The sequence below is a fragment of the Chanos chanos genome, chromosome 10 (genome assembly GCF_902362185.1).
Source record: "Chanos chanos chromosome 10, fChaCha1.1, whole genome shotgun sequence".
NCBI classification, from domain to species: domain Eukaryota; kingdom Metazoa; phylum Chordata; class Actinopteri; order Gonorynchiformes; family Chanidae; genus Chanos; species Chanos chanos.
In genome coordinates this window covers 10297800-10324066 of record NC_044504.1, presented here as the reverse complement: position 1 = coordinate 10324066, position 26267 = coordinate 10297800, and the positions used below count along the sequence as shown (strand labels likewise).

General features: G+C 38.7%; 1 protein-coding gene across 1 annotated transcript in view; it reads right to left on the bottom strand.

The window, feature by feature from the left end:
• LOC115822764 (cyclin-dependent kinase-like 5) overlaps positions 1–25949 on the bottom strand; it is a 46690-nt gene extending 20741 nt beyond the window's left edge. Inside the window, exons 1-3 of the mRNA XM_030786682.1 lie at positions 25862–25949; positions 21458–21679; positions 15652–15686 (exon numbers count right to left, since the gene is read on the bottom strand). Coding sequence (XP_030642542.1) covers positions 15652–15686; positions 21458–21521 — 99 coding nt within the window. The 5' untranslated portion in view covers positions 21522–21679; positions 25862–25949. The remainder of the gene's footprint in view (positions 1–15651; positions 15687–21457; positions 21680–25861) is intronic.
• Between the last annotated feature and the right edge of the window lie 318 nt (positions 25950–26267).

Sequence of the window (26267 nt, the reverse complement as noted above, 5' to 3'; positions counted from 1 at the left end):
TGGGATTTTATGGGTTACCACAAGATTAATCTTTTGGAAGGAACTGGGCCAGTGCTTAAGCTCAGTGTTTTGTTATTGTGTTTTTTTTACAAACTCAATACAAAGCTGCATATTGCTACCAGTAATTTTAATCCTGTGAGGCAATAATGTTGGAAAAGAATCTGGATTTAACTATCCCCAAAGGATTAAAGTATACTTTTAGTACTTGCAAAGACACTAACGGAATCAACAGAGAGCTTTATGGGAAACTCAAAACATGGTCTAAAATCTTCAAAACAGAAAATATGGAAACATTACAAGTCTGCGAAAAATGTGAATTACTACATTTTAGAGAACAAGGGGGTAGAGACATTCAAGGCTCAACAAATTCCCTCTTAGGTCAAACAGCACACCTTTCCAAAGCACACACCTTTCCACCAAGCTGTTCCTCCAGCTGTACACCTGAGAGTACCCAAACCTGACAAGGATGAGCAACAGGACATTTGAGAGCATACCAGGTGTGACAGCTGTACTGATTTTTTTTAAAAACACCCCTAGTACCCATGAATCACAGACAAAGACAGGCAGAATGAATGTTAATTCTGCGATGACCTTTAACCCTACACGCTGAGATTCGGTTTGATGGCTTGTCAGTGCTATTCTAAGCCCTTTCACAGTTTTCATATGAAGCCCTTCTCTCTGTCAGATGGGGTTGCCTGCCTGCCTGTACTGTCTGCATCCCCCATTCAGCCACACTGAGCACAGCAGGATGGCGAACAGAACAGGGCTCACAGTTCTCAGCTTGGCAGCTCCAAAAACAGGGCTGTTCAGATCTGAATGAGCTTTTCTGGGTCTCCCCCCAACAAGGCTGCGTTCTGATTAGGCTGAACTGAATGAAGTCTCTCATTTTGGGAGCTGGAGGACGAAAAAAAACACAAACGTGATACATTTTTCTTGTACGTGCTGCCATTGTGTTGCCAAGGTGTGTACCACCAAGGCGTGTGTGCCACCAGGCTTCAGTAAGGCAGATTGTAACTGTCAGAACGCACGTGGAATCAAAGCATATGTGTGTTTTTTTACTGAGTCACGTTCGCTCTGACTCAGACACATTAGATAAATTTCTAATGACCTGACTGAAAAAGATCCATTGCTTTTTAAATGGTGGACACAGCCTCAGTGGATCCACCTTCAGTCAGGCACATGGCTGTTTTTGGAGAGAGATGTTGGAAAACGACATAGCTGTGTTTCTGGCATGGGTTTTTCTCGTAACCTGCTGTAGATTCAGAATGACAGAATGAGGATGGGATTATGAGAAATTTTAGCCAAAACCATCTCAAACCAAAACCAGCCTGTTGAGCTCAACATTAAGGACATATCTGATTTTCAACCATTCAGAAATTGTGTCTGGAAATGCTAGCTTTGTTTGAGGATCATAAAACAGTGATTCTGACTATAGAATCACCTACAGCATGGAACTGTGACAGGACAAAGATCAGTGTAAAGATTTGCATCTGTGACAGGTAAACAGACAATTTATTGTCAGTTTACCATGAAAACATATACACATCAGTAGGGCAAGTGTCCAAGGTACTATTCTGAATTATTTCTTTGCTAGCTTAAATAACATACCACATCAGGAACAACACTAGATCTGAGGGTATTCAAGGAATGAGCTGGTTTCTAAATGCATATTGTGCATTTAGACAGGACACAGAGTTCCACTGAAAACTCCCAGTGGAATTAAAGCCTCTTCCAGCTATTCATCAAAATCAGCGGCTCATAAATAAGTTCCCTTACACTTTTGGTCAGAATGGATTTCTGTCTTCTTTTACAAAACTGCCGTACATTTACCCTTTTCAGGCTTGTATGCTTATGACTGTGTGTTAAAATGTTGAAATTGGACAGTGATGTTGAGCATGGTGTGGAATTGGACGGCAGGTCTTCCTAAAATACTTTCCCCCTTTACCACCCTCTCACTGATAAACACTATGCACAGTTAATCATATGTCTCGACCACCCCCCCGCCTTTTGTGTGTGTGTGTGTGTGTGTGCGTGCGCACACTGCATTACTCGGATCACTCTGTGCCTGTCTGTAAAATGTGCCCTCTCTCACTAGCTCCCAGTCCCTTGTTAACAGGTTTATGCTGTGAAGTGTTCCACTCAAGGTGACCTATTTAACACACAGCCATGTCCAAGCCTCTTTTCCCTGACTCTTTCATCCTAGTTTCGGTTCATTTAGTTAAAAAAAAATGTTCTCACTGAAAGAGAGCAGCTTTTACAAAAAGACTTAATATGTGTTGAAAGTACACAGCAAACATTACGAGGAAAATAGAGTTTTTTCCCCCTATTTATTTCACGCATAATACATCTAGTTGTACATGTGTGTAAGGAGGGTGCAGTCTACCTGGCCGTGTGTAAGGATAACTCATGCCCAGAACCGGTTTTCTTAACAGACTTGTTCCTTAAGTAGTGTACAGGGCTAAAGCAAGGTAAATTCAACAAGTAAATTCAATGTGTAATATTCAAAAAACAGATTATGATCTTGATCCTAATATGACATAAAATAAAGAAGTTTTGTGCTATGATGTTTTTGGGTAGTTGTGGCCATGCAGCTAGTGCACTTGCTGACCTTTTACCATCTGAACATGTTGTATCGTTCATTACCTCCGGATGATTAACAATTCAAAAGTAATATTTAATAACCAGGGATGTGGACTTATGACTCATGACTTGGGTTCAAGTCTGACTTGAGTCACACTTTCAACAACCAATACTGAGACAGGTTTTATTTGGTCAATATTGAGACAGGTTTTACTTGGTCAATATAACACTTGTGATTCTATTTTGATTCTTTGATTTGTTATTCAGCTTTTAATCGACATGATGAGATAAGATGAGTCACAGCCCTAGTTTCAAATTAGGTTGACGTGTTTAAAAGGCTGTTTACAAAATGAAATATGACTGTGATGAAGTGACTATGGTGAATATGTGTAGTCTGAACGATTACTTCAATGTGGGAACAGAAAGAGAGTGTTACAGAGGCTTGTAGGGATGAGGTGAGATTGGTTCAGAGGGTGAACTAGGCTTGAGATCTGGTACAAGGTTGGATATAAGAGTAAAGGAGAGGAGTGGGGATGGGGTACAGAATAGAGGACAAGACATTTTTTTTTTCTTCTGTTATGGACTCCAGAGCTGATTATGGTTTTGTCAGTGTTCCGTGACTTGACTTGACTTACCTTGCCTCCATGTGACATAGTGCCCATTTTAATCTCTGAGTACACCCCGATTTTGTAAAAAAACAAAATCGTGCTATCGGGGCATGAGCGGAGTTCTAGGCCATCTGAATTGAGTTTCTAGGCTAATTAAAATTAGAATTTAAGAAATTCATTCAGCTTTAATCTCAAGTTAAAACTTTGCAGAGACAGGAAAGAGAGACATTTGTCAGAGGACAGGGAATTTGTGCTCACTGCATTGTGAGGGGGAAATGGCCAACTGTCTAAAGCAGCATTTGTCAGCTGTAGAACCAAACAATGACGCTGCTATCACAGAAAGAAGGCACAGCTGTCTATCTGCTGTGAGATTAAAAATAAAATGAATCTGAAGCGTTCATTAATATGATTTGGACAACAGATGGAAGCGCAGTTAATGAACCCTATACCATTCATACAGTTTTCACACAATTCTATTCTAGTCATTACTCATGAATAAGTACTTGTTAATTTACTCAATGAGGCAATCCTAAACAACACCAGTCCATTTATGGTCAATGCCATCAAAAATAGTATGCTCAATGAACATCAGAACATGGCCGTAATCTCTTCACTATTCAAAAGAAAGAAGGAAATGCTCACATTTTTAACCAGTTCCTCCGATCTGTCATGAGGGTTGAGTGAGGTTTTGCTAAGATAGAACCTCTCCCGGTTTATCACACAGACTTCATGAAAATGCATCTGACACCAAATAATGAATCAGAGCTACATAACAAACCATGCATTTGGATCTTTCTTATGGTCTCTCCAAATTCCTGCAAAGGTTACTCAGTGAAAACATTCATTTGTTTTACAACGGTGAATTTTTGCATGGGGGTTTCATCTCAGATTTACTGAATCAGGGAAATCAGGGCCTATGTTACTCTATGGCATAATTACCACTTTGTTAAGAGACACAACACATCACAAACGGTTTTCAAACAATACTGAGGGGTTTGCTGGTGCCCCTGTGCTCTGTGTAATGCTGTGGTGATCAAATACATGTCAGTAAAGACTCCTCAGAGACAGAGGCTTTGTGATTCTTCCATGTTGAGCACAGCTGCTGAACAGGGCACAGGGGAGACCCGAGATCCTATGGAGTAGCGTATAGAATGGAGCCCAGACATTCACATTTCTTGCACCTGTGCCCGTCTGTACACACTGTAACCGAGCAGAAAAACGAGTTCTTTAAAAATAGACCTTTAGCTTGGTGGCTTAGCTCATGACAAATACACTGGTAGAGGATGACCTAGATATCACAGCAAAAGTTGTTCAAAGGCTTGGGTTTTCTATAGTTAACAGTGTCCTTTTTAACCTTCACTGACTACCAGTAACTTGCAGAGTAAATATTTGGCTTTTCAAATGGTTTGTTTACTCTTCATTTTTTCTTCATTAATTATTCACTTATTCTCTATAGAGGTCTCAAATTCTCAAGGTCTCAAAGTTTTGCAGGGTCCTCCGTGAATCATTTTACATCACCCCCCTCTGTTTTTTGTTTTGTTTTTATTTTGTTTTTTTGTAAAAACATTAAAACACATCATTCTAAACTCCTAGACCCTTTAGTGCAAAATATTTTGTATTGTTTTGATCAGCAGCACGTAAAATTACAAAAGAAAGAAAGAAAGAAAGAAAGAAAGAAAGAAAGAAAGAAAGTGATGTTAAAATAGCCTCTGTGGCAGATAATGTCTATGATTTATCAACACTCAAAAAATACAGCAACAGCAGTAATAATAATAATAAAAACAATACTACAACTATTACTACTACTACTATTCTCAGCAGTGTCAAAATGTTTCCAAGCAAGGATGAGAACATCCCTTGTCAAACTAGAAACTTTCTCTAATTTACACACATACTACATTTACTTTTGTTTTTCAGCTTGAAATTATACCCTAATTAGGTTTGAGAGGGATGAATGTGCCTAGAACTAGTCTCCTGTCTCCAGTGCTGTTTTATAGGCATGTCTGGGGGCTCATTCTGCACTCAGTGTATAGTTTGTGGAAAAACGCCAGTAAAAAGCAGTGCATTTTGTAATAAATCAAATGCCATCAGAGTCATCTGCAAACTCAAAAAAATCTCAAAAGTTTGTTAAAGTACCACTCATATAATTTGGCTGTTGTCAGCTTACTGCAGTAGTTACAAATGATGTATGGTGATGTTGACTGCACCATTGAAACGCTGAATAAAACTGGCTTGTCTGCAACATTTCTTTACAGTGGAGTGGGTGATGGCATGTGCCCAGCTCTGGTGCCAGACAGTCACACTGCTCACACATTTCAATAGGGCATTTCAATACGACATTCTTACTTCAACTATACTGATATTATAGAGCTAATACTAATACGTTAGCTGTAGGAACACACAGCCAAGGCAACAAAATAATACACCAAAATTGTAGGTGTTGCTACTGCTCTGACAGACAAATCGCTAACCATTAGGACAGACAAATCTTTTTTGCATGATTGTGCTTGTTGGTGTGGATATGCTGACCTGTAACAGTTGCGTCCTTTGTGAACAGTGGAGGTTTGAACTCCCTTGGAGGACTAGCTTGTCCAGTATTGTTTGATTATGTTTAATATGACATAGATCAAACAGGCTAATCTAATGAGTTTAAAACCACAAACCACTGTTTCCAATTCGAAAGCCTAACAGGACAGTCTGACAGATTTTGTTTTCTGGAATGACTGTTGCAGTGTATAAATTTGCTTTAATGCACAATGTCATATCTGCACAAGGCATCCTGTAATGAGAAACCACACCAGCTCCTCGATTACATCAAAGTCAGTTCCCCCTGTCAACTCAATTAACTTTTTTATTTGATAGCTTTTAATATTTAGACAGGTTATTGACAAATGTGAGTTTTTCAAAGAACACATGAATAATCTGACTTGCATAGTGTGTGGTTTAGCCAGAGACTGATTTGACCTCATTCCTTGTCACGTTTGTGAGTTTCAGTGTGTGCTAGGGACACAGATGAATCTTGAGAAAATAAGAAGATGAGATTATTTGGGAGAACGCTGCAGTGCTATGATGAGTGATAACCTCACTGTGATATGATATTTCTTTATACGACACTGTACCTAAGACCATACAAAAAAAGTCACAAGTAAAAAAACAAAAACAAAACAAAACAAAAAAATTAAACAAAACAGACACACACACACACACACACACACACACACACATACACACAGAGGTGCACACACATGTTTAAATACAGTCATACATGAAAAAGAGTGACTAAGTGATTGCGTGGGCGTAGAATATTTCCCATGATTCCAGCGCCTTGACCTCAGTAACAACACCAGCTCTAGTATTGCGATTACTGGTGCTGGAATGATACCATGGAAAGAATGACAGAGACTTAGAGCATCGTCTACAGATGTCACTGTGGTGTCAGTGGGCTCGCCTTTATCATTTGCTTTATATGCACAATAATGCCAGATTTCAGATTTGTCTCCTCGTTCGCTATTATGGTAGGAACAGCCAGCATCAACAATCACAGCTGCCATGTCTTATTCATTCCGCATGCCAATTTTTTCACACTGCCTTCTCATGTTAAATACACACTGTAGCCCCGATTCTCTCGACCGCAGTCTAACAACTTCCCCGCCATGGCAGTCTAAACAATGGCCTGTCACGCTGTTGATGTTTTGGTAGGCACCAAGGAAATACTGTATCAAGCACCCACAGCAAAAACTAAACATACTAAGAAAAAAAAAAAAGTGTCGTCCTAAACATTTTTCACACTGAGGTATCGCTGTGCTTTTTTGAAAAACAGTACCTCGTGTAACTCTAGTGCAGTGCTGGAGTTATTTTGTCATTTGAAGTGGATGGTTGTGGCCTTAAACTCTCCAGCAGATGAAGGAAGACTCCTATCAGTCCACACAGCACTGGCTAATCATTATCTCTGATTTCATACCCTCCATTCTTTATCAGCCCCGGCAATTAGCTGGGCCATGGGTCCATTTTTCCCAGGGAAGCGGCTGCGTCGGATTGCTCAGCCATAGGTCATCTGTCTGACTTTGTGTGTGTGTGTGTGCTCATTAGATTTTCTGTCTCTTCTGCATGAAACAAGTGTCTATTTTCACACAGATGTCACATTGTGTTTGTCACTGCGCTAGTCAGTTTGCTATATCAGCATTCTGGCCTGGGCGGCTGAATGAGGGAAAAACTACTAATGATTTGGTGTTGTAACAATGATATAACAGAGAGTATATATAAGAGATTTTTTTGTATCTGGTCCATAATGATGCTGAAATTTGATTAAATGAAATTCTGAAGACAGTACGGCCTTGAAAGTTATTATACATACTTTGCTTGGGGTTGGGCTGGGTGGCACCTCCATATTGTGTAAATAATCCTGTATTTAATCCTAAAGACTACATGGATTACTCATGCATCCAGTGTAATGGGAGTAAATAGCCAGCGCAGTCTTTATTTTTCTAGGGATCTGTAACTGCTACTCTCTAATTTGAGGATTTAGTTTTAATAACATTTGTATATATTTGAAATACCACTCCATCATTTTCATCTATCCAGTTAATACCCAATCACAAGATTTTTTAAGACACTTTTATCCTCCCAAATAGAGCTCTTCACATAATTTTTAAAGTGGGCACTCCGCCACAAAAGCATTATCCATCAAAATTGCTGATTAAAAACTGAACTGTATAATAATGTAGGCTTTGATCAGTTAGCAGGTTAATGGTACTGTGTGGTAAGCCTCCTTACCGCTAGAGACCTAAAGTCCAAAAATGTAAACCCGGGGCCTGGCACCTACACCACACTGGGGCGAGACTTCTTGGTGTATTTGCATCTGGATTAATCCCTGCTGTTTATGTCACACATGTAACCATAGAAACAAGATAGAGAAATGAGAAAGCCAAATCAATCATTATGGAAACAGTACAGATAATCCAGTTAATCTGGATAATTATAACCTCCTGGGAATGTTTAAAAGTTAGAAGAGAGCTTGAAAACAGCTATCATATCCCCGCATTCTCACGCTGTCTTGCAGTTACCCTATAAACATCAGTTCTAACAGTGCCTTCCAGTTAATTTTGATGATCTAATTTCACTAATTTACTTCACGCTCTAGACGACATTAGAGCTGAAAAGCTCTTCTGTAAAACAGCTCTCAAAGAGCTTTCACAGATGATGGATGCTCCCTATACACTGACAAACCTCTGAACACTCATGCACTTCAATACTGTTTAGACCAGTGTTGACCAGTCATGTCATCTGCTACCTCAGCTGTGGATCTTGTCCTTTTGGCAGAGACACACTCGCTTTGCCAAAATAACCCATAAGTATCCATTTATTGGTGGGCTGGTTCTTTTGTGTTGTTTCTATGTATGTATATTCATTTCCCCATGATTAGTGAGCACCTTAAATGTACTACGGCACTTTTTTTTTTAAGGGAGTAATTTGTTCAATGCCTTGGCCTGTATCGATGTACATAAATGATATATGGCTTGTCGACTGATTTATTGGCGAGCAGTTTGTGGGTATCACTGGTTGAAATTGATATCAATTGGTATAAGAACTAAGAAGTGGTTCTGTCTTAGCCCCTCTCACCTCCACTCTTCTGGAGCAGGACAGCTGATCAGATCATCTCCCTATGGCTCACTTCTCTCTGTCTGGACCAAAGAAAAACCTACACACTTTATGCACACTAATTCAAAATGACTTGTGACCCAGCACACAAAACCACTGCCTGTCAAAGCTAGAAAAGTGAACTGTCTGGGAAAGCATACAGCCTGAGCCTCTAAATTGTTATTTAACCCAAATTCAGCATCAGTTACACCAAAGAACTAGCTCTAAACACTGAAGAATATAACGCATGGCCATTAAACTCTACTACCTACAAAATCTCCAGCAATATCTCTCTGCTTCCTTAAAACTGGTCAGCTAAACCTGTGTATGGGAAATCACTGTATGTCGCCAATACAACTGCTGAAATATCCAAGACTTAAAGCAAGCACGAGTCAACTCTGGCCTAGAATCTAGATGACTTAGCTGTGTTGGATTCCATCCACCAAGATATGTTACTAATTGGCTCTTGAGACAATGTGCGTGTTTTTCCAGAGAGAATCAGTCTGAAATTAGGCAGAACCATCAGGATTCTGGATACTTGTTTTTAAAAAAAAAGAATATCTGAAAAGTGCTTTTAAAACACTTTTTTTCAGGCCTCAAGGCAGCTGTACAGTTACATCAGCTTAATGGCCTCTCACTGGCCTCTCAGAGCTGTCAGCTCTATCCACCTGAACACAATTTGTTGAATCATTAATGGGCTTCTTTCACCTTTTGACTGGCTATGTCTAAGATTTGATGCTGGAACATGCCCACTGAAAGTATTTTTGAAAGAAAAACTCTTAGACTGACATCCATGAGTGAGTCATCAATTTCATTAACTTAATAGCTAGGTAAAATAGTGTAAGATTGTAAAGGAGGGGCTCCTTTCCAATCTACTTGTAGTGACTTGAAGAAAGCACTAATACTAAAATTATTATAAAAATCTACAGTACTTATGGTTTAGAAACAGAGTCAAGGTCAATAAAAGACACTCTGCTTCTCAAGCTGGTCCATAGTTAACAGTAAGAAACTAGAGTAAAGGACTGAAGAACATCTCCAATAGCTTTTGCAGTGCCAAAACGAGTATGTATGTTCAGAGTGTCACTGAATAAAAATAATTACACAAGATATGTCTAATGTGCATTTGAAACCATTAGAGCATGAAATCTGTCAAATCAAACTGAGGTGCTGATATCCTTAGACTGAAACATGTAGAAGAGGTCAAACTAAGATTGGAACAGAGCCAGGTTCAATGCAAAGTTAGCACTGAATCAGCAGACACACCTGTTATTTGTTCCTGCTTGGTCTGAGAGTGCAGGGCAGCAATGATGAATGGACGAAAGCACGAACATTACCGCCTGCCCTGGCCTCCTTGGTGTGGCTGCAGATGTCTTGTCTGCACCAAGACTGATTAAGAAAAAGGCACTTAAGAACATAAAGAACACCCTCCAGCTGTTGGCAGGCATACAGGAAAGACGGCTACACCTTTTGCTGTCTCATGTCCCACCCCACCTCGACTTACAGAGGGAGCATATCAGTGTACAAGTTTCCAAAAAGGACCGGTGTTATGAAGCTCATCAACACAACCATGGTATTCTTCAGTGAAATTACAGTCAGCGAATAAAAAGTGTTGTAAGTACATATATGTAAGTTAAAGTATATACATGGGCATACACACACCCACACTCATGCGTGTGTACACTGATGTACACACACACACACACAATCACACGCACAGAGGCATGCTAGACAACATTTGTCACTGTAAAGCATGCAAAGCTATAAATACACTGATTTAGAGCTTTGCAAAACTCTGTTTTATTATGGCATGGTAATCAGGACCTAATCATAGCACTGGGCGCTACTGGGCTCTATAACGGAGAGCTTGGTGTTTGCAGCTGCTCTAGGAGATGGCTCTGGCTCAATCAGAGTGAATTATAAAGCACAGTAATTACAGCCTGAGGCAGCACCCCTCTCTTTGCCTCTCGTTCCCTTTCAACACTCTGCTTCCTCTGATGCTGTACATCGACATCAACTTCATAAGACAACATAAGCTGTTTTTTTGTTTGTTTGTTTGTTTGTTTTTGCTTTTGTTTGGCGCGACATCAAAAATGTGACCCTACTGTGAAAGGCTGTTACTACAGATAAAAGACGAAGAATCTATCAGCATTTGCGTCAGAGCATTCTCAAGGCCTCTGCACACAGGTCTTCATTCAAACAGACCAACACCGAGGGCACAAGGCACTCATTTACATGTACCATGTACTGTACTTAGCTTGTCTCTCTCAGCTGGTTCAGCCCTTTCATGGTTATTTAACATGTAGGTTTTCAAATTGCGTTAGAATCAGCCGAGCATTTTCTCCCATTACAGCCACACACAAAAAAAATCTTCATGACAATTTTTTTGTTCTTGCAGCATATTTCAAGGAAACGTCAAGACAGTGTGGTCAAAGAAGACCAATATCTGATCAACAGCCTGACACATTTTTGCTTTTTACAAGTTTAAGGCAGATTTTATCTCATATTTCTATAAAACATACAGTGTTATGTGGGAGTTATTTAAAAGTGAACCATTTATGATACCACCAACCAATATTATTTTTACTTCCTGGTTTCTTTGTTCAGTCTTGTTAGTTTCAGTCATTGTTTCCACCTGTTTTCAGTTAGTTCTGCCTCATTTAGACTTATATATATACTCCTACTTTTTCCCTTAATTTTTGTCTGGAACTGTTTGGTGCCTACCCTACGTCATGGTGGTTTTCCTGCCTGTCTGAATTCCTGAACCTGCTATTTGCACGTTCTTAAGTCTTTTTTGTTATGTTTAATGAAAATAAAAGGACAACTGGCCTGCACTTGCATCCAGCCTCTTTTACAAAATGTGACACAGTGACATTTTCAAAAGTTGAAAGCTAACAGTACCATTAAGAACTGATTAATATGATGTTAAACTGTGCAACAAAGCAGATCACAAACCCACCTTGTCTGCTTCCATGGACCTCTACACCCAGGACAGTGACCTGCATTACACCTCCAGTAAACCAGTATTCAGAGGGGACAAAGTACAAATTCACTCTCCACTCTGCTTAAACTTATTCTATAACTTTTACTGCAAACACCTATCATTATCTTTTGCCTGTAATCAGTTTTCCTATATGAGATCCACTGAGATGTACAGGCTTGTAAATCATGCTCATTTTTGAAGTTGAAATATTTCTCCACAACTTAATAGCCTCACATCAGTTCAAACCTTTGGTCCTGTTTTTCCTGTTTTTGCATCCATGGAATCAAGAGAAACAGGGATTCCCTTTAGTAATCATGCTTCATTGTGTTGGATGGATCATTCTTAAATTGTAAGGCTTGTATTTAGGGAGCCAATAAAATGAATTTTCAGTTTTGTATCAAGCAAGATAGAGTGCTGGTGCATCTCGCTATAGTTAAAAAAGGGAGGCACTTGTCACATTCTTGACCTGACACATCTTATAGAGCACGTTTTTTTTGCAGTTTTAACCTTTTCACCAACTCGTCCGTCTGCGCATGAAGCCTCATTCATATATTCAGATGCTGTTGTTCCATGAGCTCCAGGGTGAAATTTGGACTCTTGTCTGCAATGATTTCTTCTGTTATTCAAATCAAGACAAAGAACAGGCTGAGACCATTAATGAAGCTCGTTGCTTTAGCACTGCAAATAGTAATAGAGCAATCCTTAGTTTTGAAAAAGGCTTCTTGGAATCTGGTTGCATAGATAGAGATGACGAGCATATAAAGGTGCCCACATTGTTGTTCTCTAGCAGACCTACCAGCTCCATAGCACTCTGCCAGAAAATGGTGCTAACAACTAGAAGAGAATGAAGTGGAACTCTATCAGACTAACATAACAACATATTTTCTGGCATGTGCTTTCAGGGCAACTGTGATAGTAAATCTGAGCATTTATGCACATAATCGTGAGAGTGCATCCCATTCACCGACTTTTTCAGACAGTCTCAGAAAAGATGGGTCAGAAGACTCCAAAAGACAAGTGTCTGCAGAGGTATCCCACTGTGGGTTGGTGAGCTAGTCTAGAACAGCTCTTACTAATTCAGGAACATGCAACCACTTCTCTAAGCAGGACTACTGCTGTTCCTTTAAGGACCTTCAGTTTCCTCCTCGCGCAGACTACAGGCTGAGTAATGGTTTCAGACCTGGTCATTACTAGACCTGACAGTTCAACAGTTTGTTTTTCCTGCAGACAGTCACTCTGTAGCCAACAGGAATTTCCTATAGGATCATCTCTATAGGAATACCTGCCACTTCGACCCGAACAAAAACTCATGTCAGCATTACAGCTCGAAATGTACTTAAACAGTTACATTAGCCATGGGGTAATTCCTCACTACGGACACACATTTCTTCTGTGAACGTCACAGTTGACACCCCATTATCTAAAGAAGATTTTCATCTACTGCTGTCCGTTACAGCCCACAAAGAGTGTCCCGTGAGAGAGGAGTACAGAGGGAGATGACCAGCACTGGAACAATTCTGCTCAATCACTTCACTAGCAAAAGTTTAGGTCTTTTTTAAGGACACTCCAAAGTTGCGTGCTCTAGTTGTAGCTAATGAAAGGAGAAAAGCATCCTAAATTCCCCACTTGCTCACATTTCTCATCTTCCACAGTCACAGCTTGACATTCACCATTGGTGTCTGCAGAACTGTCCCTGGACTCTAAGCCCCCTAAGGTGGGGTTGTTGTGGTGGATAGATTTGTAGACGGAGCTGCAGTGTCAGGTTTCCTGATGAGCGTTTGGCCACTTTCTTGCCAGACTTGCAGCACGGCATCTGTTGCCTGGCTCGTTCTCTTGCACCCAGACAAACAAATCTGATGGAAGAATTTTAAGTAGCAGGATCCATCTCACCGATCTATCCCCTTGGTTTGGACCTCTAATGAGAAATGTGAAATCTCACTAACAGCACTTCCTTCAGATAGCTGTAGCTGTCATTATGATCATGAATAATGACTGGGTGGGTCCAAAAGGCTTTTACAACAATATGGTTAGGTATAAAGGTCAAAGCTCATGGTTACAGTGAGGTCCCCTAACACTAAAATGCTCTTAGATGGTTTGTCGAAATCAATAGATTAATGCAGATGCTTTTAAAGGGTATAGCTGTATTTTAAAGATATTTTTGTTTGAATCTGGCTGATTTGACATCTACATTCATTTCTGTTTTGAGGGCTTAAGAGCCTTTTTGTAACCTTATAATCCAGTTACAGTAAAAAATATGCCTAATCCAAATAATCAGTTCAGACTCCATAGGTCATGTTTAAGAAGCACTGTTTTAGTGTAGGGTATTTTGAATTTTGTGTAGGGTAACCATGGAAGTGGGTTGTTTTTTTATCTTTTTTGAGGATGTTGAATGGAGACCCTAAACTACTGGCTAGTCACCATCCGTGTTTGATGCATTGTGTGTGTTGATTTTTTCATTAGGCTCCCAAAGGAGACTGACACTGGAACTTAAAAGTAAAAAAAAAAAAAAAAAAAAAAGTTATTTTTTAGTACAAAAAAGACGAGCAGCTGGATGTCAGATACATCTTGGAATGAAAACTTGAACTGAAGTAAAGCACTTTTTTTCTACACATTTTAAGGCTTCAAGCTGACAGTCCTGGAAAGAAAAGGAGATGACAAACCAGCCAAGTTCAGAAAATACAGCTACAGTCTTCAAAACTACTGGTGTTGATCTTGGTATGTGAAAATCATAGCAATTTAAATAAGAGCCTGTCTATACCAGCTGATAAAGCTTGAAAACAGGATAAAAGCCAGTAGGACACAAGTAACTTTTCGTAAATTATGGCTATAACTAAGCAATTTTTATTTACCTAATTCATACAGAACTGTGTCGATATCAGAATGAGACTGGGATGATAAACAAGCTCCCATTCAGGGCTTTAGTTCAAAGGGACATACAGTAGTTTAGTTTAAAGGGGCTCTAATATGATTGTGCCTATCCATAAATAATCAGTTTTTATGAGTTTGAGTGTTACGTGCGGCACACTGTGTGTTTTATTTGTGCGTCTTGTTTCGTTTGTGTCTCTCTCTCTCTCTGTCTCTTTCTCTCCTGACACAGGTACCCAGCTGTGGCGGGCTGGCAATCCCATCTCGCCTGATGTTGTGCCCCGTCCCCCGTCCCCCCCCCCCCCCTCCCGTTCGACCAAGCAGGGAGGGAGTGCCCCTCGTGGTTTAGCCAACTGGATGCAGAGTGCCAACATTTAAAGACGCTGGATGTGCTGTGTGTTAGATTTCGATCTCGTTGTTGCCTTTTGCCTTTCGTGTGTTTCTACTTTATTACAAACTTGCCATTCTGTGTTCGACCTTGAATTTTCGAATATTGACTTTGTTTGTGGATTGGGCTCTGGCTTTGGTGTTTTGGTTATCACGGGGAGAAGGACAGGTAAGGAAGGGGATCCCCACGGTAGTGTAAACGCTGTATAGGGTTAGGTTAGAGGCGGGTGCCACCCTTGTATTTTTGTTACTAGTTAGTTAGTGTAGTCAGGTTTCCTGACTACACCCCCCCCCCAAAAAAAGATTCTCACTAGATATTTTATCACACGATATTTTCTTAGAGTTTTACGGTAAACTAGAATGCTTGTTAGAAAGCTGCTTGATGAACATACACAGCCACAGCAAATGTACAATCAAACTGAGTTCTAATGAGAACCTTTGACACAGCTCATCAGATTCTCTGGCTGAGAGACCATTTACTTGAAAGCCTCTAGACTGATCCTGATGTCAGGCTGGCATGGTTTATGAATAAGGCAAATGGAAATTTCCAACAAGACTAACTCTGATACAGCCAGATTGGATCTCTTATCTTACCTTATGTCGACACTTCAGGACCACGCCATAGGCTCCTGAGAAAGAGAGAGCAAACATATCTTAAGGAGGGCAATGTCAAAACAGTCCTGATAATGAAATAAAATAATATTAGAGCAAAATATATAATTAATTCTCTGTTTGTTGTTTACTGTTTTGTTTCCCATTTCTGTCATGAATAAACTTGTAGACTGAAAAGAGAAAACACAGCACTGACTCATATGTAAGTTTCAGTAGAGGAGTTTCAATAGAGGAGTTTCAGTATGAGTTTCATTGAGAGGCTTTGGCAGTATGCTGGCAAAAATTTACCAGGTGGAGTGCTCAGTGATTTTTAATCTATAAAGAAATACAGACGCAGTTTGTAATTCAGACTTTCAACCTAGCACCTTATGGTTTACGATGCATTACAATTTATAGTCTGATCTGACTGTCTTATAACCTTGACCCGTAAGAGGTTATAAAATAAGTTTTGGTGTTACATAATTATTCTCTATACTGCACTATAAGCCTGATGTGAATGAAATGTTATCATACACCAAGATGAAAATATTAATCAGGTGGTGATGAAACAGCAGGTTTCCTTGAAGCAGCCCTTACATACATATTAAAACTCCAACAAGTAAAGTTTACAAACAGGTACTCAACAGACTGCGCACTTTTACTAACACCATGTGTTCACAACACTTATTAATGCTTATTAACAGATGTAACAGCGCTCTAGTCAGCTTTTTCTGATGTCAAATGTAAAGCCTAAAATATGGGCCATAGAAGAAAAAAAATATGTAAACTACCAGGAATCTCCCATCTGGGAAATCAAAACATAGAAAATAATGTAAACGGAGACTGGAGAATGAAAAACAGTCTGATTATTCATTACAAAATTTTAAGGAAGGAGTCTCACAGTGACTGTGACATCTCTTTAGCCTCTTCATAATATGTTACAGATCATACTTAATCCCACTTTTTGGATTAGAAATTCAGGGTCTGAACTGTCATCTATGCAACCATAGATTTTCAGGGTTACATAAAAATATGATTTAAGATTGTCCAGAAGTGAATTTATTCTGGAAAGAGTCACTATCACTACAGTTACAGAGTTAATATGGGGATAAGTTCCCCAGGACCGAAATCTAACTTGCTTTATTCCAAAATACAGTTTATAGAGGAACTGTGCAAACTCTGCCTTGCTAGTCTTATTCAGTCCTCCAGCAGTGGCTTCCTCTACAAAAACAAACGAAAAAAAGTATCTGCACTATCATCACATGATCCAAATGGACTCTCTAACACTAGAATCTATAAAGTTACAGCTGTGAGGAAAACATCACTAGACAGTTAGAAGTACTTATGTGACATTAACTAGTATTGTACATCTGAGTTTTTTGGCTTTTTGTAAATAGGTTAAGTCTAGATGTTTGTTGTGCACTTTCCTTAGTTTCACCCAACTCTGTTGCTTAATTGTTTGAACTGCGCTACAGCAGCAGCCTACACAAGCAATGGCTGCATGTCATGGTCAAGTCAGACATTGTTGAGAGTAGGCTTTGCTCATTACCAAATGGACGGAGGAGCTTGACTATATTACTTTAGACACTTCTCTCTCGCTGAACAAATACAGCGTGAAAATTCAATGATCATTCTGTGATTAAATCATATTAGGATGAAGACAAGCATTTGGGTCATTTGCTTGGCATAACAGCATCACCAACACAAACCACAGTTCAAGGGCAGGAGATCAGGGGGACTTTGACCTGAGGGTCTCATGCCATTTCACTTTCTCTGATTAGTTCAGATGAGCTGACATGCTAGTAAGACCCTACAAAGCCAGAGGCACACAATGTACACCCAAAAGCAATTTCATTTGCTTTGAGACCTGATGCTCCCCCAAAACAAACAAAAACAGAGAAGGTACTTCAAAAAAAACTGCTAGAAAAAATATCGGAACATAATTTGAATTACTTACCCTAAGCAGAAGCAGACAGATGTTATGAATTTAATATTAGGTTTTCAATTCATTTCCCAAATATAGCTGGCCCACTAATACTTCAGACCCCTATGAATTAAATCTGCTAGGAGGGCCAATAATGGGTATAGTTTGACTTCGATAATGGCAAACATGAGTGATCTGAGTCCTTGGGATATCTATCCAGTTGAAAATGAAGTTCCAACAACAGTTATAGTAACAATATTGTGGTGCTGTGTGGAACCTCCGAAAATTTGATTTACAAAAAAAAAATGACTGTATCAAGTAAACGATGTTAATACCTGATCATTTTTATCTTACAGATTGAAAAAATGACTGCATCAAGTAAATGATATTAATAACTGAATATTGTTGTCGTATTACATTGCAGGGGCACTAGATGAGTACTACTGACTTGGGATATCGCTATTCTCGACTGTTCTGCTGCCGTGTGATCACTCTTGCTAGTCCAATAAGAAGAGACTAACAATGGTTTTCCACATCTAGGATCTCTGGGATTTTGAAGAAGCCAATTATGCCGTAAACATTTCCTTGACTTTGACACGTATTAATACACCAGCAATCATTTGGTCCTCTGTGTCTTAAAAAGTCCTCAACTACAACAATAATGTGAAGAGAGGGGGTAGTTCCAATAGAACAAATTAAAAAAGAATGATTAGTATTTATTATATATGATTTAATTGATGCACTTACTTGTTCAACAGTAAGGATTTATTTTATGGATGTAGTATGTAAACCTGTGAAACAATTATGAATGTCACTCTACTTCACCTTATAAAGTAATTTACATCATGTAGATGCTGACACATGTATCTAAATACACAAAAAATGTCTAGACATTTACAGCAGCTGTTCTAAGCTGTCTTAAGGTAAATGCAACCGTGAAAAAGGCTATATTAAAACAGCAACAAAAATGTTCCAAAATGGTCCTCTCTTGCTCTGACCACAAACGTTCCATCCAGTACGCTGTTCAGATAGAGAAAATGCACATTCCAGAACCTCACAAAAATGACATCAACAGCTTTTACAAGCAAAATAAAATGCAGAGCACTAAGGAAAATTAGACTACATTTGGTGTTGTTTTGTTTGTTTTCAGGACCAGGAATATTTGAGTTGCATGTATGCAAACACCAGGAAATGGTTATAAATTAAAACTAGTGTTTATCAAAAGTCACTGAGGAGACAAGCATAAAATCTGTGCTAGCGGCAGATTAGAGGACAATATGGAGAGGAATGAGAAAAGAGAGGGGCGAATGGTCAGCCAACTCCGCTCAGTAAATCTGGGTTTCTGGCAGCACTGGATTCACAGTTAGCCAACAGCCATGCCAAAGGGGACACACACAAATATACACATATACACAGGGAGAGAAAGGGGGGAGGGGTTATGACCAACACTGGGGAAGATACAGGATTACAAAGAAAATCATAAATCCCTGCTCTTGCAACACGTGTGGAGTTAAATCTCTGATAACTGCGGCCAACAATTTTTTTTTGTTGTTGTTTTTCAGACATGAAAAGGAAATATAGAAACAACCAGAGTTCAATTAGCTGAGTCTGAGTCATTCATCCATTCTATCCATAAGATATCTGCATAACTTACCTGTAACCTCTGTGATCACTAATAATCTTGTCTCACAATGCCTCACTGTGTACATGCTCTCCACATTCCTACAACTACTCACTGCTGCAGTAAAAAAGGGGGGTGTGGACATGCAGTAATAAAAAAAAATCCTTAAAAAAAAAAATAATAATAATAATGACTACAGTCACAAATCAGTCTGTATTGTCCCGAGATAAGCGACACAAGTGATATGACTTGATTTAAATCAGACATATGCTTCAAAGTTGCTGATTTGAGACTTGCTTTATAAAACATTAAAGACAAATTTCTTTAGCAAGCATACTTTCAATGCAAGAACAGTTTGCTAGTAAGTTACTAGCACTGCGCTACTTAACCAGCTATCCACCTAGTAGCGCATCTCAGCATTAACCAAAGAATTTCTTGACCTTTCTTTTTCCTGAGTTAAACAATACAAATGACAAAAAGCATCTGGAAACCCTTACTACGTCCCTGAGCTAAGGATAATATTCCACTTTCCAAAACTGTTGCCAATCGACAAGTATGAAGAGCCTAATGAAAGCCAAGATAAAAAAAAAAAAAGAAATGAAAGAACGGCATATTGCAAGGTCCAGGAAACTTCTTTTATTTAATATCATGGGATCCAAAATTGCGTATACTTGTTTCTGATCAATTTGGCATGGCAAGAATCCCATCTCACCATGAAGCCATACATTTCCACTCATTTGGTCTGCATATCCACAGTATTAAAGCAGCACTTTGATAAGCAGCATTATGTTGAAAGCTCTCTAGCTAATACTGATGAGTTGATCCCACTCTAGACTATATTAACACTATACTGTATGTTTTAGCTCTAATCCGACACATACCAACCAGTCATTCTTACACTCTCTACTCTGTAGTCCAGTGCATGTGCTGTCATTTTATGAGAATGCAGGTAACTTTTTGTTGTTGGTGGTGTTGTTTTTGTTGCTTGACTGATTTGGATTCTTGACTATGATTCAGCTTGTCTGATTCTGAGCTGTGGTTTGACATGTTTGACATAGTTGTTCAGACGTTTGTAATATGACACTGCATTTGAAACTTGAAGTCACAGACACTTGTCTGTATCTTTCATATATGTGATTTACTCTTTAACAATTCAATCAGTTCACTATAATATTTTTTAGCTTATCAATGCAACCTCAGACTGGACAATTTACAGTCTTACTACTATAAAATACTGTGACCCAACATTAATATCACTTTGGTAACATATCCCACCTCCACACTGATATTAGCACTAGTGGGTAGAGATTTGTCCCGCTTTAATTTCTTTGCTAAACTCAAAAACATTACAAACAACCAAGAAGATGCAACATCCTACCAGCTTTACTCAGTGGCAGAATTGGAGCAATCAGAATAAACATCTTACCAAAAATCATTGGTATAGGGGAAAAAGAATCAAACCAACCATCCTACAAAACAATAGAATTTAGCAGCTTAGCGACCGCAGGATTTCAATATTATGTCCAACCAATTCATTTTACGTTAATGGTATAACGGATTTACTTATTTAGAACTGGCAGTAGAATAACCTGAATGCAATAACCTCTTTATTTGGCCAGTTCTAACACAGACAATAAATATAAAGCTTAACTCTTTTAAAATATGGCAATTTCTGCAACTCTAATAAGCCAGTAAGTACACATTCTCCAAGCCAGTCCTAAACAAATTCTGATTCAATCTTCACAGCAAATAAATTAAATATTAGTTTCCATTACATGAAAACAAATCATGATATCCAGTTAAAACATTAGTATTTTCCAGTAAAATCTCAAAACCCTTCCAGAATGTATTTTACTTAATTCCCTAATGTTGTCCAGAATTGTCATTTACAGTTCATAAGTTTATGATTAAAAAATTAAATTGACCTCTCTCTGTTGCAAAATAAGACCTGTTGAGACTTGTCCCACATAAACACATACCTAAAGTGAAATGGAAACTGTTCTGAGTGAATACACACAGAACAGGTTCCTCCCAGGCTCCTCATGGCCATTGATGTAGAGAGGCCAGCGAACGGTGGCATAAAAATAGATTTATTCTCAGACATTTTCCCATCACCTCATGCAAAATGTAGGAATACAGCCCTATTTGTCGTAATGCAATATGTGTGAAATTTAATGGCTGACTGGTCTATGAGTTAAGGAGAAGATGACTCGCAGGAACAAAAGACTAGTTTTTAGCAGACCTTATAGTTTAAGAACACTTACCTTCACCTACGATACCAAGGACCTCAAACTTATTCATCAGATCACCTGTGTCAGGAATCCTCATGAACTTAAAAGGCCCTTGGATGAAGGCAGTGGTGCTGAGAGAGAATGATCTCCTGACTAAAGAGGGACATGGGACAGCCTGGAGGGGGTCCTTCAAGGGGTCTGGTTCCAGCCAGCCACAGCACACGCCACATACTCCTGTCACGTGCACACCTTCAACTGTGAAAACACAAGAAGTGGAAAATATTAGATTTTATCTATGAAAGCAAATCAGGCAGATCTAATGTTTACTGTCCTGCTTTTTTTAATGTGATTAAAAAAAATCAATACAAAAAGCAACACAGAGTGTGACTAATTCACTTTGTACTTTTAGGCACCAGACTAATCTGAGCACAGCTCTCTAAGGGTAACAACTTTCTGAAAATATACGAATAGAAAGCAAAGCATTTCCATGGAAGTATTTGAATAGCAGCAAGTTATTTGAATATTTCACATGTTAAAAATACAAAATTCCACTGAGGACTTTCCCCAGGATGGAAATAATGTCACAGTGACATGACTTCCAAATGTAAAAGGCCGTAAGTAGCTTCCTAGAATCTGTATCAAGCACTGGGGTGTTCATCTGACTAGCTTCACATAAAGTCAAATTGATTTTATTATTTTCAATTTGAGTTGTTGTGCATTCCAATTTTTATTGCTATTAACTAATAAATAATTGTTACTTGGGATGTGTTACTTTTTTGATACTAACCTTTGGAAAACAGTTTTTTTTTAATTTAATGATTATTTCTAAGTAACAATAATTGTTTTAATATGGAATATTTCTACAACTCCTTGAACCACTTGGGACAGCTAGTATTCTGAGGTGCATTTTCAAATTCAACTATTGTTTGCTTAGTTAGGCACACATAGTGTATATTGCCCCTGAAAAATTATGGCCTGTCTGTCTGGAAAAATTTGGAAAAGTTTCAATTGCTCAAGAATTGATGAGCTGTGTAGAATTAGCTTAATTATGCTGATCCCTTAATCATAAAAATTCTATATTTGCTAAAAAAAACAAGATTAAAAAAAAAAGAAGAAAAACTAAAAAGCGAAATACACATTTTGCCATAATGTCAATTCTGACATAATGTCCCAATTCTTACATCTTCCAGACTTTAAAGACCAAAGCAAATAAGTCCATCTGTACTGTGTGAAACAATGCCATGCCTGGTCACTACAGAGGGCCAGCTTAGAGATGCCATCAATCTCTCAAGCCAGACTCTCAAAGCACTGGCATCAGACCAATGACTGACCAGACAGACAGCGTCTGAGGATTTAAATTTATTCAATTAGTGGATTCTCATATCCAGAAAAATAATCAATCAGTGTAGATCATTAATCAGTAAAAAAAAAAAAGAAAGAAAAGGTTGATGCAGGTTCTTGTTGGTACTGTACACTTCAGAAAAAGGCAATTTTAACACAAAGCTAAACCCTGCCTATGCAAGGGTAACATGACAATCAATAAATTACTTAAATCTGATGCAAATAGAGGTGCAAAGACTAAGCAATCTTGCGCTTAATGACAGCAAAACCCAAGAAAAAAAATACAAAATTTCAAAATTTGATACAGTGAAGCAAATATACCACACAAAACAGCAGTCAATGCAATGAGCCGGCACTCATAAGTAGACTAGATGACATGTATACTGTTGTTCAGGGTATAGTTTAGAAAGATGGGTTTTCAGGCTGTGTTGAAATTTAGGACGCGATTGGGTAGTCCTGGCTGAAGTGAGAAATTTCTTTTTCCACCCCAAAGCGCCTTAGCTACAGAAGTGGATAGAATTATTATCCATCCTCAGGCCTCAGGTGTGCATGATTACAAGCCTGCGTATGTCTAGACCATGACTTGGAAGGGCTTTGGAGCAGCATCTTCAGTGTTATAAGTTGCCAGACCAAACAACTCGTCTTTTATTCAGGCAACAACTGATAGCCTGTGGAGACATCTGAGTACTGGGATTTCGCCAGGTGATGTCTCATGCAACACCATTATGCATGGATTGCAGCTCAGCCTTGACATATGCCTGTACCCGCGAAAGGGAGTGGTCCAGTTTTGTGATCTCCAGTGCGTGGACAAGGAGTTAGTAGCATCAGTTGTCAGAAGCGGAGTGACACCCCTGATCTTTTAAAAGAGCAAATGTTAGGTTCTGGTTCTGGTCATGCTTTAGAAATGTGCTTTGCAGGGTTCCAGTTTTAACTAAGAGACAACGTGTACACATATTTTGATGGGTCTGTGATCAAGACTAAATAGAGGAAAATGTATCCCACACATACATCTCATTAGTACCAACTCTTTATGTACAAAACTGTCACATCAATTAATAACCTCATTGATGATGACATTTAGACTCCAAGCCACTACCAAGTGTGACAGAGCATAAAGGAACAAACACTTCTTAACTCAATTAATAGCTAAAGACTTAGAGTGAGCTATATGTACTTCCAAGCAGATTGTCAAGTCAATGGTTTTATGATCTATACCATATTTTTCAAATCACACCACTCATAAATTATAACATTACCAAAACCATAAAATAAATTAGCATACAAGCAGGACATTCTTGTCTTTAACTTATTTTGGAAAGACTGTGGTGTAGTCGGAGTGATGTCTGAGAACAAGCTCAAACTGAAATCATCTGTAAACAGTACCATGAAGTTGTTGGTCTTGTTAAGAAGATAGCTCTGTAGCATACATATGAGAATGAACAACTCATTGGTTCTTTCTTTGTGGATAAGCTACTAATGATGATTTAAAATGAACAGAGCTGCTGTTTGAATGCAATTTAAAAGGCAATTTAAAAGGAATTTTCACTGTGGATTTCATCACTGCAACACCACTCTGAGTGTGATCTTGATGATCACAGCTAATGATGTTGTAATCTATGTCTGTAGTTACCACTGTAGTGAGAATGAACAGCGTGTTCATTATTGTTATAGTTATTAGCAAAATGTTGTTTGTCCTTGCCTTGCCAATGAAACATGGAAATGGAACTGAAAATGGAAACCTCATTTGGCTATCTAAAACCATTAAGCTACTGATAGAATGGAACAGCAATAACACATTATATGTGCATATCATAAGGCCCATTTATGGATTTTCATGTCAACAACTGCAACAAATGGCATGTGTTGGCACATCATAAGGAGAAAGTGGCGAAACAGGTTCCCCTGCATAAGCTCACAAAAATAAAGATAGTAATTTCAGCTAACTCTCACAATCTGATGTCACTCAGAGGAGGATGGTTTCTACAATTCAAGTCGTGTTTACTAACGATGATTCTTCCTTTTATAGCTAAAGGGAGTTTTCCCCTTTTACTATCCCCTTTGCTTTGTTCACTTTATTCATTCCAAGTATTCTGTTACACTGATTTGTAACCATGTGATGCATTAGGTATACCAGACACGTAATGATTAACCTGAATCTATCTTACTCTGATCTTGACTGACCTCTAAAGTGAAGATTTAAAAAGACATCCATGAACAAGGAATAAGGTTCTATTTAGAATGTGAGGTTGTTAAACCGAAAACTAAACACAGGATCCCTATAAGACCACATTTCTCTGAAGGCATGCAATATTGAATGCCACAGCCTTACAACTCAACAAACTCTTAAATAAACACATGAAACATGAAAAAAAAGAATCCAAAATGTGTCCCAAACACTTTTCACAGGACACATTCATGCAATTTAGCACCACTTAGACTACTACTTTCCCTGAACAACAACCTTCCAGCAGTTGCAAGTTATGGTTAACATTCTCCATAGCCGAGTAGAATTACCCAATGAGAACAGAGCATTAGGCCTGTAGGCCTGAGTGCTTTGCATAATGTTATTTTTGTCAGGCCCACTGGGCACTGTTACAAAAACACTGTGAAGGAAGACATCCGGCAAATAAAAAGAAAACCATATATATCACATAGGGTTTATAATCCTTGTTACATCAGGCTCATAGAAAATAACTACAAAAATCTGGGATTATGTTTATATTTTATCCAAATAAGGGTCATGAAGCCTATATTGAACAAGTCACAGACATGGCAGCCACTGGACAAATACACACAATATCCCACTGACGTGACTTGATTATTTGATTCCTATTCTGACCAGTCATATTGCTAAAGATAACATCTTTCTTTCAAAATTATGTATCGAAACTTTCATTCTTTAAAAATCTTTATAAGAGTCAAACTACGAAGCCTGATACACCAAATGTAATTTCATTCTGCTCTATATCATCAATAATAACACTCCCTCCTTCATCCTACTGTCTGTCGGCTGCCTGTTCCAAAGCAAAGGTCTCTGCATTATTGAAATATCACAGTATGTCTTGGAGTACCCGTGCATAATGACAGCTTCTTTACCTCAGGCAAAACAAAAGTCTCTGCTCCATGTCCTCATCACAGCATGAGGCTTTCCTCACGAGGCAGCCTGGTAAGAGGATGATTTCTCCTGCCTGATGGGGGAGATCAGGAGGCCAGTTGGTAGCATTCTTTTTTCCATGATGCTGTAATGTTTTAATTACTTCACGACAGCCTTGCCTCTTGCTCTAAATGAAACAGGCTGTTAAAGTCAATCCTATGAAAAAGCATTAATAAGTATTACATGGGACTTACTGGACATCTGAATTTTACAGGATGAACCAAACACTATGTTATATTGGCAACCTTGAGTATGATGATGTGCTTTTACATATTGCACACCAAATCACTTTACCACTGCTACACTGAACCTATCATTCAGGCAATGTTTACAATCACATATGGCATG